At 38.7% G+C, this 12,517-nt stretch overlaps 1 protein-coding gene across 1 annotated transcript; it reads left to right on the top strand.

Annotated features, from left to right (window-relative positions):
• Positions 1-2,365: 2,365 nt before the first annotated feature.
• rbis (ribosomal biogenesis factor) lies at positions 2,366-5,069 on the top strand. Its single transcript, XM_053342530.1, has 4 exons — positions 2,366-2,430; positions 3,622-3,740; positions 3,858-3,974; positions 4,080-5,069. The coding sequence occupies exons 2-4, from the start codon at positions 3,630-3,632 to the stop codon at positions 4,146-4,148; spliced, it is 297 nt and encodes a 98-aa protein (XP_053198505.1). The 5' UTR covers positions 2,366-2,430; positions 3,622-3,629; the 3' UTR covers positions 4,149-5,069.
• The last annotated feature ends 7,448 nt before the right edge of the window (positions 5,070-12,517 follow it).

Raw genomic sequence — 12,517 nt, 5'->3', positions numbered from 1 at the left:
CAATTACCGGGAGGAGTTTAGATGGACCTTAACACTGTGGATCAATGAAGAGTCTCTCTCTCTCTCTCTCTCTCTCTCTCTCTCTCTCTCTCTCTCTCACTCTCTCTCTCTCTCTCTCTTTCTCTCTCTCACACACACACACACACACATTCTCACACTCTCTCACTCACTCTCCCCCGTCAAGCTTCATTGACAGGCTGCATATGACTGGAGCTGAGCGCATTTTCACCGTTCAGTTAACGGGTTTAAATTGCCTATAATGTCAGGAAGTAGCGGTTTTACGCGACAGTATGCAGCGTTAAAGTCACCTTGAAAAGCAGGCTCGTTAGTTAGTCATTATGAAATTATAGAAGGGCACACTAAACCAAAATAGGTCCATAAATGGGCTATCACATTTATCAAATTCTTATCACTGGGGAAAGTAAAGAGTGTGAATTATTGACTATCATAACCATAAACATTTAGTTAGAAATTAATTTGTCACAAAACAACAAAACAAAAAAAACATAGGCTATTTTAGTGAAAAACGTGTAAATGACTTTATTTGAAGCAAAGTTAATGGCTGGTTCTGGCCTCTTTGGGTCCTGCCAATGAGGGAAAAACTGAGGGCCTACTTTGTTCACTGATGGTGCTCCAGCATTCACATCAGTTTTTTCTAAAGCAAATAAATACACTCTGTCCACTGAAAAAGGGTAAAATCAAATACTAACACACTATAATCATACACTGATTTATGTAGCCTATTACTAACATGCACACATTTAACATGTTTAAAGTTAAGCAAAGAAGGGGGATTAAGTCAGTTTAATGGGGATAATGACAAAGCGTGGCTTAAAACTGCAGCAATTCTTCCAAAATGCAACAGGGAAGAAAATGCATAAGGTGAGGGATCAGTTCATCCTTCTGTTGACTATGAAGCTTAACCCTATGGCCCTCTGTAGCATCAACTCAGTAACGTTTGACTGCATCCATGTGGTATGTACCTTTTAATGTAATGACATTGTTGGGAAATGATAGAGGTTGTTATGGACACAGTAATGCACTGCGGCTGTGGTGGTGTGAGGCTGCCACCTGCTGTGTGTTAGTGACACTACAAGCTGGAGGATTTTCATTTTCTTCATACACACAACTTCAGAGGCAAGCAAAGAATAAATAAAACTAAACTATGATCCCATCTTAACCCAATCAAATGGAAATTACATAGTCTTATACATATACATACTGACAAGGGATAGTGCATACATAGCCTACATGCTGTCAGGCACTTTCCCAGTGCACATTTTCATTGATGGGATTGGTGTGTTATGGATGCTTATTTATGGGAATCTAATGAGATAAACTATAGCCTATGTGAATGGTGCATTTCTAAAACAGCTTGTAAAAATAGGCCAATCACGATTGCATTATTATGTTGCCAAACGGTCTGTGGCATATTTCACAACAGATTGTACTTGCATCACTTCTTATTTATTTTATAGGTGAGGCAGATGTATTATTTTTATGTTACTCTCTCAGTTGGCGTGTCTTTTCTAGACTGAAATGATAGCTATGCCCGGAACATCTGGAGTCTGGAGGCATCTAATTCTTTCAAACATATCTCATGGTTTTAAGTGTTTGGTTACTGTGACACGTTCTTTATTCTGCAGCAACTGCACTACAATGTGTTGCCATTCATTTCGCTATGACGTCATTCTGAATTCCAATTCTATCACCCGACAGACGCTTCTGATAGATTAAACTGTGTGGGGGACTGGGGAGTGGGGACATCTATTATCTATTTAATATATGGGACCTTTAAATAGTGACGCGTTAATGTTTTCCCACCCGCATTCAGCGAGGACCCGCCTCTCCTCTGCCTCTAATTGGCTGATATTTTGACCTATAACCATCTTACCCCTTATGACCCATCAATTAATACGTTTAAAGATTTGTGGATATCGATAACAAACGTGAATTTTGTAAAAATGAACAATAGTGTTGTCTTCTCTATCTTTATCTTCATCCTCATTCATCATCATCATCATCATCATCATTCTACTTTTTCTTCCTCTTCTTCCATCAATCTTACCGTATGTTGATGTGTTGAAGGTAGGCTTATCATCCTATTGGAAGTGGAGTCATGTTATATTATCATTAGTTCAAATGATCTGTTTGTCTTAATGTCACATATTGTAAGTGATGATTTTTGAAAAGAAAAAAAGATTTAAAAAAACAAACTACCTAACGAAGACAATGAGTAGGCCTACTAACCAATCAGAGGCAGAGTAGGGCGGGTCTTCTTCACTGAATGCGGGTGGAGGTAAAAAAAAAAAAAAAAAAGTCGTGACGTCCGAGTGGAAGTCGACAAGCGTCGCACACAATTGACGTAGTAAAGAAGGCACGTTTCTGTCAGCACATGAGGATAACAACCCAAACAGCTCTTCTAATAAGGTCTGTCTATAAGTATTTTACTGTTAAGTCGACGTTGTTTTAGCTTCCTTTTGTCAAAGTAATGTTTTTTTAGTGAAATGAACCAACTTCAGTAGAAAATAGTGAAAATATAAGACACACAGCCCCATACTGTCAGTAAAGTGAGACAGAACAGCGTTTGTGAGTTTTACCCAAACGTATAAAGCGTAAAGAGTCATTTTAAAGTTTCTCCAACAAACCAGTCAAAAGCTTGATATGTATTCATTACATTTGGCTGTCAGTAGGATTCCTGTTTTCCATTTAGGACATTTGAAGGCGAGGCAGCTGTGACGCCTATTTTTCATGTATAAAATCCGATTTAAACTACATTATTATGACTATTATTATTACAATTACTACTACTACAAAAGGAACACAATGCATGTATTAGCAATCCTGCACAACAGCATTACTAGTAGTTGTGAGGCAGAAAACATCTGCAGAGTTGTGTTTATATACCAGACTCAGCCACTGTGATACACATTGTGCTCTGGCTAGATGTGTGTTTTTCCACAGTGGTGCTTCTGTTCCCCACTGTAAGTCCTCTCTGCCAGCTGACAAGGTATGGAAGGCAGGATGGTCTCCTTTCGAGCTGAGAGCATCAGGTTTTAAACAGTTGTTTTTGTCTGTGATACCCTTGGAGAGCATCCCTACTTTTCACCCTGAGGACTGCAAACTGAGAGGGTTCTTTATTTTTCTTTTCTTTTTTTGTGTTTATGGTGCAACTGCTAGTAAAAGTCTAGACGCTGTTGTGCATGAAATTTTGAGAAGTCTGGCTGTCTCTTTGCAAAAAAAATTCTCAATCCATGCTGCATTCAGAATCACTTCAATTACATAACACTTATTGCTTCATTATTTGAATTTCTTGACCCTGTTCAGGTGTTGTGATTCACTGACTGAATCACAACACTGAATGAGGTGTTGGTGTAGCTAATCAGTTGCCTACTGAGTGTAGGAGGCAAGTGGAGGACCAGGAACAATCTGAGCATCTGTATTGATTAGCAAAGCCTCAAGCTTGTGTGATCAGAGTGAAAACTGCCTGTTTGAGCAGGCAAACACAGCAGTTGTGGGTTTGAAACCAATAAATGGAAAAAATAACAGCCATAGGCCAAGCTACAGAAATGAAATCTTTCCCCATGTGTGCAACCATGCTGATTTGTTTTCTCTCTCCAGGTAACAACATGGGAAAGAATAAGCAAAAAGGGAAAAAACAGAAGAACGTTTTTCAAGTGGCAAACAAGCACTTGAAGAACAAGAACAAAACAAAGCCTGTCACGACAACACTCAAACACGTAAGATCTCTTTCCCGCACTTTTGTCTTTTTCTCTCCTTCACACATATTTGGAATGTCTCCCTTGTTATGCGGTGTTTGCTGCACCTGCTCTTGTGTAATTTGTGCACCTTCACAGATCAATGCCATGAAAAATGAGAAAGTGGAGAACCTCAATCAAATCTTCACAGAAGTCCAGAGGGATGTGAAGAGCGTTTCGAAATCGGTTGCACCTGAACCGAAGAAACAAACACAGGTAATGCAGCAAATTTTTGGACAATTAAAGTTCCGTTCATCATCCAGCATTTCAATCATCGTGATCAATTTCACTGTGCTTGTTCCTTTTTTTTGGTCTTATTAGGTCATCAGGGAGCCACCGAAGGAATCTGTGAACGTTGACAGCGCTGCTCAACTCTTCTCTCAGCTATAACGTATCAAGAGAGAAAGACTGTCATAAACACTGATATACAGGCAGAGTGATCCACTCCTCTGTGCTCATGTTGGATGTTTAAAGCCTCAGAGGAGCTGTCAGTTTACCTCCGAAGCATTTTGACATTTCATGCCAAAATGAGGACTGCAGATAAGTTGAAATTTACACTTATAACATGACAGTAAAACCGTGGAATTTAAGCTTTCGGTATATTCAGTGCTGAGAAATGTCATTGATTTACAGACTTGTGCACCGTCAATTGTAATATTGAGATTGTATTCCAGGACTATAGGATATTTTTCATTTCTATTGATTTATTATTCTTTTGTGTAGAGATGGTCTGCTTTAATTCATTGCAGCAACTCTAATTATGTTCTTTCCTCTTATTGACGACTTCTTACTATTTATCTATAAAATCTCAATCGTGAAAAACTTTCCCAGAGCTTCAGCTTGTTTTTCTCTGGACGACTGCCCAAAACCACATGTATATAACATTAGGTTCAGCTGTGCAATCTCATGCAATCCAATACAGCAGCTCTGCCATAAATTCGACTTTTTACAAAGCTTATAAATTTTAAGTTTTTGTTGCCATTGTTTGAAAAGTTCTACTTTATCTTTATTATTGAGGTTGTTGTGGGTGGTGTTGGTGTACTAGAGTCCATTATATTGAACAGTTTTGTCCTCTCCATTAACATGCATGAGGGGTGCATGGTTTTATAATATAATATAATATATGGAAAGTCATTTTCTGCTCATTGACTAATTGACCAACTAATTGACTTACCTTATTAAACGATATTGATATGAGTGTCTTGTTCTCCCTTATCTTGAGTCTGTCTGCATTTAAAGTTCAACTATAACGATCATTTAAAAAACTGAACATTTTCAAAAGACTTATATAACCGCTGGCACTTCATTATATCCACCTTGAGTTTTGCTCTGCCAGGCAATGAAATGTTTTTTCCACTTCTATGTAGCCTTTGGTGTTTTTTAAAAACATTTTTTTTTTTTAGGATTTTCATGGTTCTGAGTTTGTGTGGAGGTTATTTGGATTACTGCTTATATGATGACAGTATTTACTTCAAAGGTTGTATATATTCCACATGAATCTTCGCAGGATTTTAGTGTATGTAATGAACACAATAATAGCACATAGGACATATTCACACCTGCTGTTTGTCATATTGTCTGTTCTTTTTTCTTAGTCTACCCCTTTGCTGTAGTTATAAGCTCTATTTCATGAGTTCTCTCTCTCATTTCGATTAGAATTGCACCTGAAGATGAAGTATAGATTTTTCCACTCCTGCCTCTGAACAGCTGGTCATTATCAGTCTGCTGCTGCATACAGCTATGGCATTGGAGGTCACGGGTGCGCCAGTGCTCTCTTAATACATCCATGGTGCCCAGCTGATTGCTTGTCTCCGTGGCGACCTCTAACTGAGTTAGTTGGTCAATAAATCTGGAGCAAGGTGAAAAAGCACGTGTGAGGCTGGTAAACAAACCTGTACTTGACTGTCTTGACATAAATAAATTGAGGTTGAGATTTTCAAGGTGAAGATGACTATCAGTAACAGCCGTGTCTGTTTGAGTGGCGGTTTTAATCCACTTGAGTGAACATGTTATTCAGTGAGGTTGTTTGTACTGAAAAGCTTTGACCTGCAATGACAGAATGGTTATTTTAGGGGTCCATTTGGGGGCATTGTGAAAAAAGCTGTAACCACCATGCCATGCTTCCGTCCACTTAACAAATACATCTCATTCCCTCTCTGTTTTTGGTACATACTGACTTCTGCCCACTAGATCTAATTCTTCTATTTTTTAGTATGTTTTTTGGGGGCTTTTTTGCCTTTAATGTAGATAGTAGAGAGAGAGACAGGAAATGGGAGGCAGAGAGGGGGGAATGACGAACCAGGGTCGCCTGCAGTGAGGACTGTAGCCTCAACACATGGGGCGGGTGCTCTACCCACTGAGCTAAATACCACCACCGCAACACACCGTTTTAATTTGAGTTTTTTTTTTGCTGGAAACAAGGTAGACAAGAGTGAACTAAACATTAAAGGATAGGTTCACTGCTTCAAGGCTGTATTAAAATAGTAGTCAGGTACTCATTTGAACATGCATGATGTGCGGCTTCATCAGTCTGACATGGTCAAATCAGGTGGATATCTGTCAGTTACCCTCTTTTTAGTACCAAATTCACCAAACTTAGGTCAGCTCATCAGAGAAACTCTGTCTGGGGAACTCAAATAGGGAATCTTGTATTAAAAAGTCTATAACTGTTGAAGATATCACTTTTATTTGGTTTTTGTCTCCAATCGCACTGTGTGCAGATTCAGAGGGGATCATTGAAATAGCCATTATGAGCAGGTGAGAATGATTACAATGTTCATATAGGCCTTCAGCTATTGTTTTTAAAATCTCAACAAATATGACAGATTTCCTCTTAAATGCGTTCAATCGATGCCTTTTGGCCAGAAACATTTATTTCTAGTCCAGAGGAAAAGGTTTTCAGTCGGAAACGATTGGCGAGGAGAGTGTAGCAGATGCAGTGTTAAGGTGTCAGCCTGCGAGCAGGTGCTTCCTACTGTGATCCAGATGGCTGCACCACAGCACAGGCATTGGGATTGCACCACCACACACCCTGGGGAGACAGATATCATGCCAGCACATGCACATTGAATTTTGAATGTAATCTACATGAGCTGGTAGGGGGTCGTTGGATCTGTGGGTGGGAGCGAATGTTTGTGTGTTTTGTCGCTTTTGTCGCCGTTAGTCATGCAAAAAAAAAAAAAAAAGTAATACTAGAGCTGCTCTAAAATGATTTCTTTGATCCAAACTTAAAGACATTGAATTATATAACAACTTGGCTCAGTAGGTCTTTCGGAGACAAATGCCAAGAAGAGCAAGAGACAGACAATACTAATGATGCTGCTTTATAATGGAGAAGTAAACATTGATTTTCATGAATTAATTTCTATAATTAGAAAAGAGAGAGAGAGAGAAAAGGAAACCTAACCATACACTTTTGACTGAAGCTCATTAGTCAGTTGCAAAATTGAATGGAATCAAAAGTGACATTTTAGTCAGCCACCAGAGCTGGAAATGTCCACAAGATGGTGCTCTGGATGGGCTTATCAATATGCATGGTGACAAGCAGGGAAGTGGATCTCTGTTTGAGTGTGTGTGAGTTGAGGACAGAGAAAGAGAAAGAGAGGAGTGTTGGGCTCACTGAATGCCAATAAGAAGCTGAAGGCCTATTTGCAGTATGTCATTCCCATCGCACAGCTGGGTTTTTCACTCTGACAAGACTAGCAGCAAAAGGTTACAACACCTGCACTTCCCCCTGTGACAGAAATAAGAATCAATGTGTTAGTGTGTGCAAGAGAGACGGACACAATAACCATGTGTTTGGGGGTGTGTGTGTGTGTGTGTGTGTGTGTGTGTGTGTGTGTGTGTGTGTGTGTGTGTGTGTGTGTGTGTGTGTTGGTGTGTTTTTTTGCCTATGCACATTTGCTTTTACAGCCACTTCTGATCACAGCGGTCATCACATTATCAACCCAAAGACATCAGTGTTTCTAAGACGTGATGGCGATATATATTCTTCTCTTAAACTTCTCTCCATTTATCTTCTCTTTTTTTTAAATACTAAAATGAATACATTATCAGCTTTAAATGAAATATGCTTTTAAATGATTAATGTGTCTTCTGACAGCTCGGTCTTATTTGCCGTGTCAAAAGAGAGCGTGGTGAACTATTCAAAGCAAAGCACACTTGACATAAAAAAAGAAAGCCATCTGACTTTGACAAGGGTGTGATTATGGTATTTTAAAGGTCAAAAAAGACCATTGAAATGAAATTATTAGCTTTGATAGATATGATGTGTGGCTATTAAACAGTTCTGATTTCTCATAATTCAGCATGAGCCAAAAACAAATGGAGATGCTGTTAATGTTTATTTACTCATGTTAGAAGTTCTCTTTACTGAAGTACTTTTTTGTCACATGTAATGCCTCCACTTTTAAAATGGAGCCCTTTTCCTAGTCGTTTTGAATCTCCCCTTAATGTCTTTAAGGCACTTTGCCAACAAGTTAGACAGCCAAGATTCAAATTGTGATTAAAGTTTGCTCTTGAGACCACAGCTCAGTTGAGCAATGTCTTACTGTGCCTTCACAGTCACCTAAAATTCTCCTCACGCTTTCATGCCTGCAGACTAATCTCATGTGAATCTGTATATTTTGCTTCAATCTTTGCTGTTGAAGTCAGGGATTTTTGGCTGCCACTGTTCCCCCGGTGTGATTTGCTGTTTGATCGTGAATCTGTCCCTCCAAAGCTAAGATTAAACCTACGCTCAGGGTATTTCTCCACTCAAATGGCAGTATTATCACTGGCAGACAGACTGGCAGATGTAATAAAACCAGCATAAAACTTTTATTGTCATTTTATCATCATCTGAGAATCTTTCCTAGATCTCAATCACTTTGCTTTCTTGCAACTCAAATAAGCAAAAAGTAGTTTATCTGACTAGATGCTTTATTTCTATCAGTGGGATGTTGAATCTTGCTTTTATTCTAGCTTCAGATTCCTCACAAGTGTTTCTTTGAAATTGATGTGATTCAGCATCTTAAGATTTCATTAAAGCTTTTTCATGTATTGTTCTTATCACCTGGGGTCCATCGGAAGAGTCTCGATCAAGAGGACTCCTTGCTGAGTTAATTTAAGTATTTAAGTGGTGGCCATGATTGAAAATGGTCTTGATTCTCTCAATGCCAGCAAGTAAATGTGTTTTCTTTTATTTCCTCTTCTTTGTCTTCTTTTTAGACACAGTTATTTTACATCAAGGTCAATGGACAAACAGAATTTTTAAGACTTTACACGGATGTGGACACAGTGTCAGGTTTGTGAAAAATCACAAAAGAACCAAACAACCTTTAAAATGCAGACGAGAAAACATTAATGACTGCAGTTTATGAATTGTGTTTTCTTGCAGTATACGTACAGTAACACATCTCTATTTAATGACAACTCAGGAATTGTGATCTTGATTTACCAACAAAATAGGTAAATCCAGTTAACCTGTTTTTTAAATTTAGATATAGAGTATTAATGACAAAATAGGTCATTTGCCAAAGTTTGACACAAATTTACACTTTTTCCACCTTTGCTTTGGAGAGGACAGTCATTATTCACATTACCACTAGAGGTCGCTTTTCAGGAGGACAGACATTTAAAGAGGATCAATTGAAGCTTTTGAACAAACTGACGACTGATGCTGCCATTTGTGCTGACTGGGGTTGAAAAGTGATCATTTTTTAAAATATCTAATTGCACATTTTAATTTGTTTAATTAATTTGGGAAACGTACAACTTATTTAACTGCCATCTAACTATGTTTCAGCTTCTTCATTTAGCCTTTTTACATCAAATTCTACTAAAATGCATTTTTTTTTTTTTTTTTAGTTTTTAAATGTAATTTTAATGGATTTCTTCACCTTGTTACACAGACTCTTTATAAAGATGGAAGCAGCAAGGAGTGATGTCACCCATGTGTTTGCATTGGAGCCGTTTTTTAAGCCCAGAGTTGCTGCTTATAGTTAGCGGAATTAAGGCTGGCCAAAGCTTGGGACTGACCACTGTGAGCTTATAGGTGCATGTCTTGATTCTCAGTCAAGAACCCCATCAAGTCCATGCCACATGCTGTACCTGAATCCCAAACAAATGCCAACAAACAAACCCGAGCCTCTGCAGCTCTATTTTCCATCTGCAACAAACTACCAGAGCATCAAGTGACTGCAAGCTGTTTGGCTCATAGGGAATGAAATAGGATTTACACTTGAGAGAACACAACACACAGAGTTGCTTTTTAAAAAAATAGGATCTCAGGAATGTTGCTCAAGTTGCCGGCGAGGTTCCACCTGCGGGTACTCTGGGCCGGTTTGTGCCCGAGGGACAGCTGAGAGAGGAGAGAGGTGTACCGGCTCAGACGAGATCTGGAGAGGAGAGAGGAGCGCATGCTTGCTTGTCAGTGAAGTGGAGAGAGGGAGCTTTCTGGTACACCTGTCAGACGCATGAACAAAGTACATCTGTTCATCCCCTCCCTCCTTGCCATCGTCTGAAAACAAGGCTTTCTAAAAACACAGCACACTTATTTCTGCCTCTGCCTCTGCTGCACTGTCTCTTTGTTTTTCACACTCATATGAGCACAAATACAGACAAACAGAAAGCAGTGCAAAATATGTTCAAAGGAGCAATACTGCAATGCAAATAAATTCAATTTCAAGTAAAATCAGGTAGTATTATAACATCTGGCTAGTGCATTCCTCTTCCTTTGGTACATTTCCCTCCCAAAACATATTCACCATAATGTTTTGCAATTTTAACATTTTAAAAATACGACCAAAGTGGTATTTGTGCTGTGAACATTTTTGAGATTAAATGGGTTTGCTTCTAAATTGACTTGCAGAAGAGCAAATTTCAACTTTGAATTCACATTTCTGGATGTTTGAATGTGTGAATTCGTTTTTCTCCACATTTACTGCAGCAATTGTGTATGCAGCAGTGTGAATTTCAAACCTTGTGATGTATATTAAAAGATCTAACGGGGCACAGTTGGTGAGCTGCCTACAGAAAATACATCTGCACTTTTTTCCTGTGTCTTCAAAGGTATTGATATCTATATGTGTGTGTGAAGTCCTTTGTGTGCATGCTGGATATTCCATTAAAGAGATTCACATACAACATAAATATCTTTGAATACTCAAGTATGCACTCAGTGATGCACTTCCTGTCCTTTTTACCCAGTGATAATGTATTTTGGACAGACATGCAGTGCTTTTTATACTTCTATAGTTCTAAAATGTATCTCTCTTTGAAATGTAACTTTAATTTTTGCTTATTTAGTCATTGATAATGAATTTAACTGAGACATAAGGTTAGAACCAAGTTTTCAGGGGCTTTAAAGTGAGTTTAAACTTAGTAGCATCCCCCCCCCCCTCCCAATATGTTACATGTGAAAAAACAAGATCTTAAAACTAATTACATATGAGACTGACTTGATAAGACACAGTGAAATGTTATCTTACCGATGTTCTGTTTGTTTTTCTCCCAAATTGACTGATTCACTGAGCAAAGTTGTTTCATCATTTGAATTTTTCATGTTGGTTGCAAAATCAGTCCCAGTTTCATACCAGCAAGTTCTTAATCATCTTTTCCAGTCGCCTTGAAAAACTTGCTGTTTACTGTTTGGACCAGATTTGGCTAATTTTCTGTTTGGTGCTTCAGCTAAATATAGTTTGTGGTTACTGGGTTAATTTCTAAACTTCACTTTAAAAATCTATAGTTGATAAACTCAAGTTGTAATCCTCATTTTTCCCCTCTTAACAGCTGCCTGAGCACGGTAAGTCCCAGTCATTGGTCCCAGTTGCTCCATATTTTTCTCATATTTTGCAGTCTGTGGATGACTATAGCACCCCTGCTACACATTAGCGTACAAATGTGAGCAAGAGTGTGAATGTGAAGCAGGAAGGTTTATCCCTCACCACCAAAAGGTATCCAGTTTGTGTTTGTATGAATATTTAATCATAAAAAACACATTCTTATTTATTTGTAATGTTTCGCACAGTTTCATTTACAGTGTTACTAGCTGATTAAGTCAGAATGCAGTCCACCTTAACTGGCCTGTGCTAAAAGATAGAAATTTAAAACTGACTTTTAAATCTACATTTTAAGTAGATACCAAAACTTCAAGCAACCGGTTGTTAAGGTGTGATAGAGAAGTTGTAGTTAGGGCAAGCACAAGGGAAAATGTTATTCATATATTTCTGTAACAAGACAGGAATATGTTCAGCGTTGGTAGCGAAGGGCAATAAGGGAGCCAGCTCTGTGATTCGGGAGAGAAAGGGACATACGTGAAGGGCTTGTTGATTAGAGGAAGTCTCAGTGGAGAGAGAGAGAAAGAGAGAGAGAGAGAGAGAGAGAGGCTCTGCTGTGCTGACTGGGGTGAGAAGGTCAGTGGACTGTTGGGAGGAACCAGGAGGTGAAGGAGGCTGAGGCTCTTCAGGAGCGTTGGGCAGGTATTTGAACTTGAACTGTGAACTATGGCTCCATGTTGGACAGTGAGGCACGTCATCATCAGGCTTGTAAAATTCATACTTTTTAGAATTGAGAATCTGTTTAACCAAATCACCCAAATTGACCCAAATTATCACCCAAACTATCTGCTGGAAACATCCAATATAGTTTACAGACACTTCTTTTTTTTAATAAATGTATTTATTAGTTTTTTGTTTGCAAATTACAGCAAATCAAACAGCAAGTCACTATTACATGCAACAAACTTTTTCTCCCTGTTCTCCCTCCCATCCCCTCTTCCT

This window comes from Scomber japonicus, chromosome 21, assembly GCF_027409825.1.
Source record: "Scomber japonicus isolate fScoJap1 chromosome 21, fScoJap1.pri, whole genome shotgun sequence".
NCBI lineage: Eukaryota > Metazoa > Chordata > Actinopteri > Scombriformes > Scombridae > Scomber > Scomber japonicus.
This window is presented reverse-complemented; position numbering and strand designations above follow the sequence as displayed.

Excerpts from the sequence above, each read along its gene's own strand:
- rbis (XM_053342530.1), top strand. The coding sequence starts at position 3,630 with ATGGGAAAGAATAAGCAAAAAGGGAAAAAACAGAAGAACGTTTTTCAA. Across the intron at positions 3,741-3,857 it reads TCACGACAACACTCAAACAC|ATCAATGCCATGAAAAATGA; the intron begins GTAAGATCTCTT and ends GCACCTTCACAG. Across the intron at positions 3,975-4,079 it reads AACCGAAGAAACAAACACAG|GTCATCAGGGAGCCACCGAA; the intron begins GTAATGCAGCAA and ends TGGTCTTATTAG.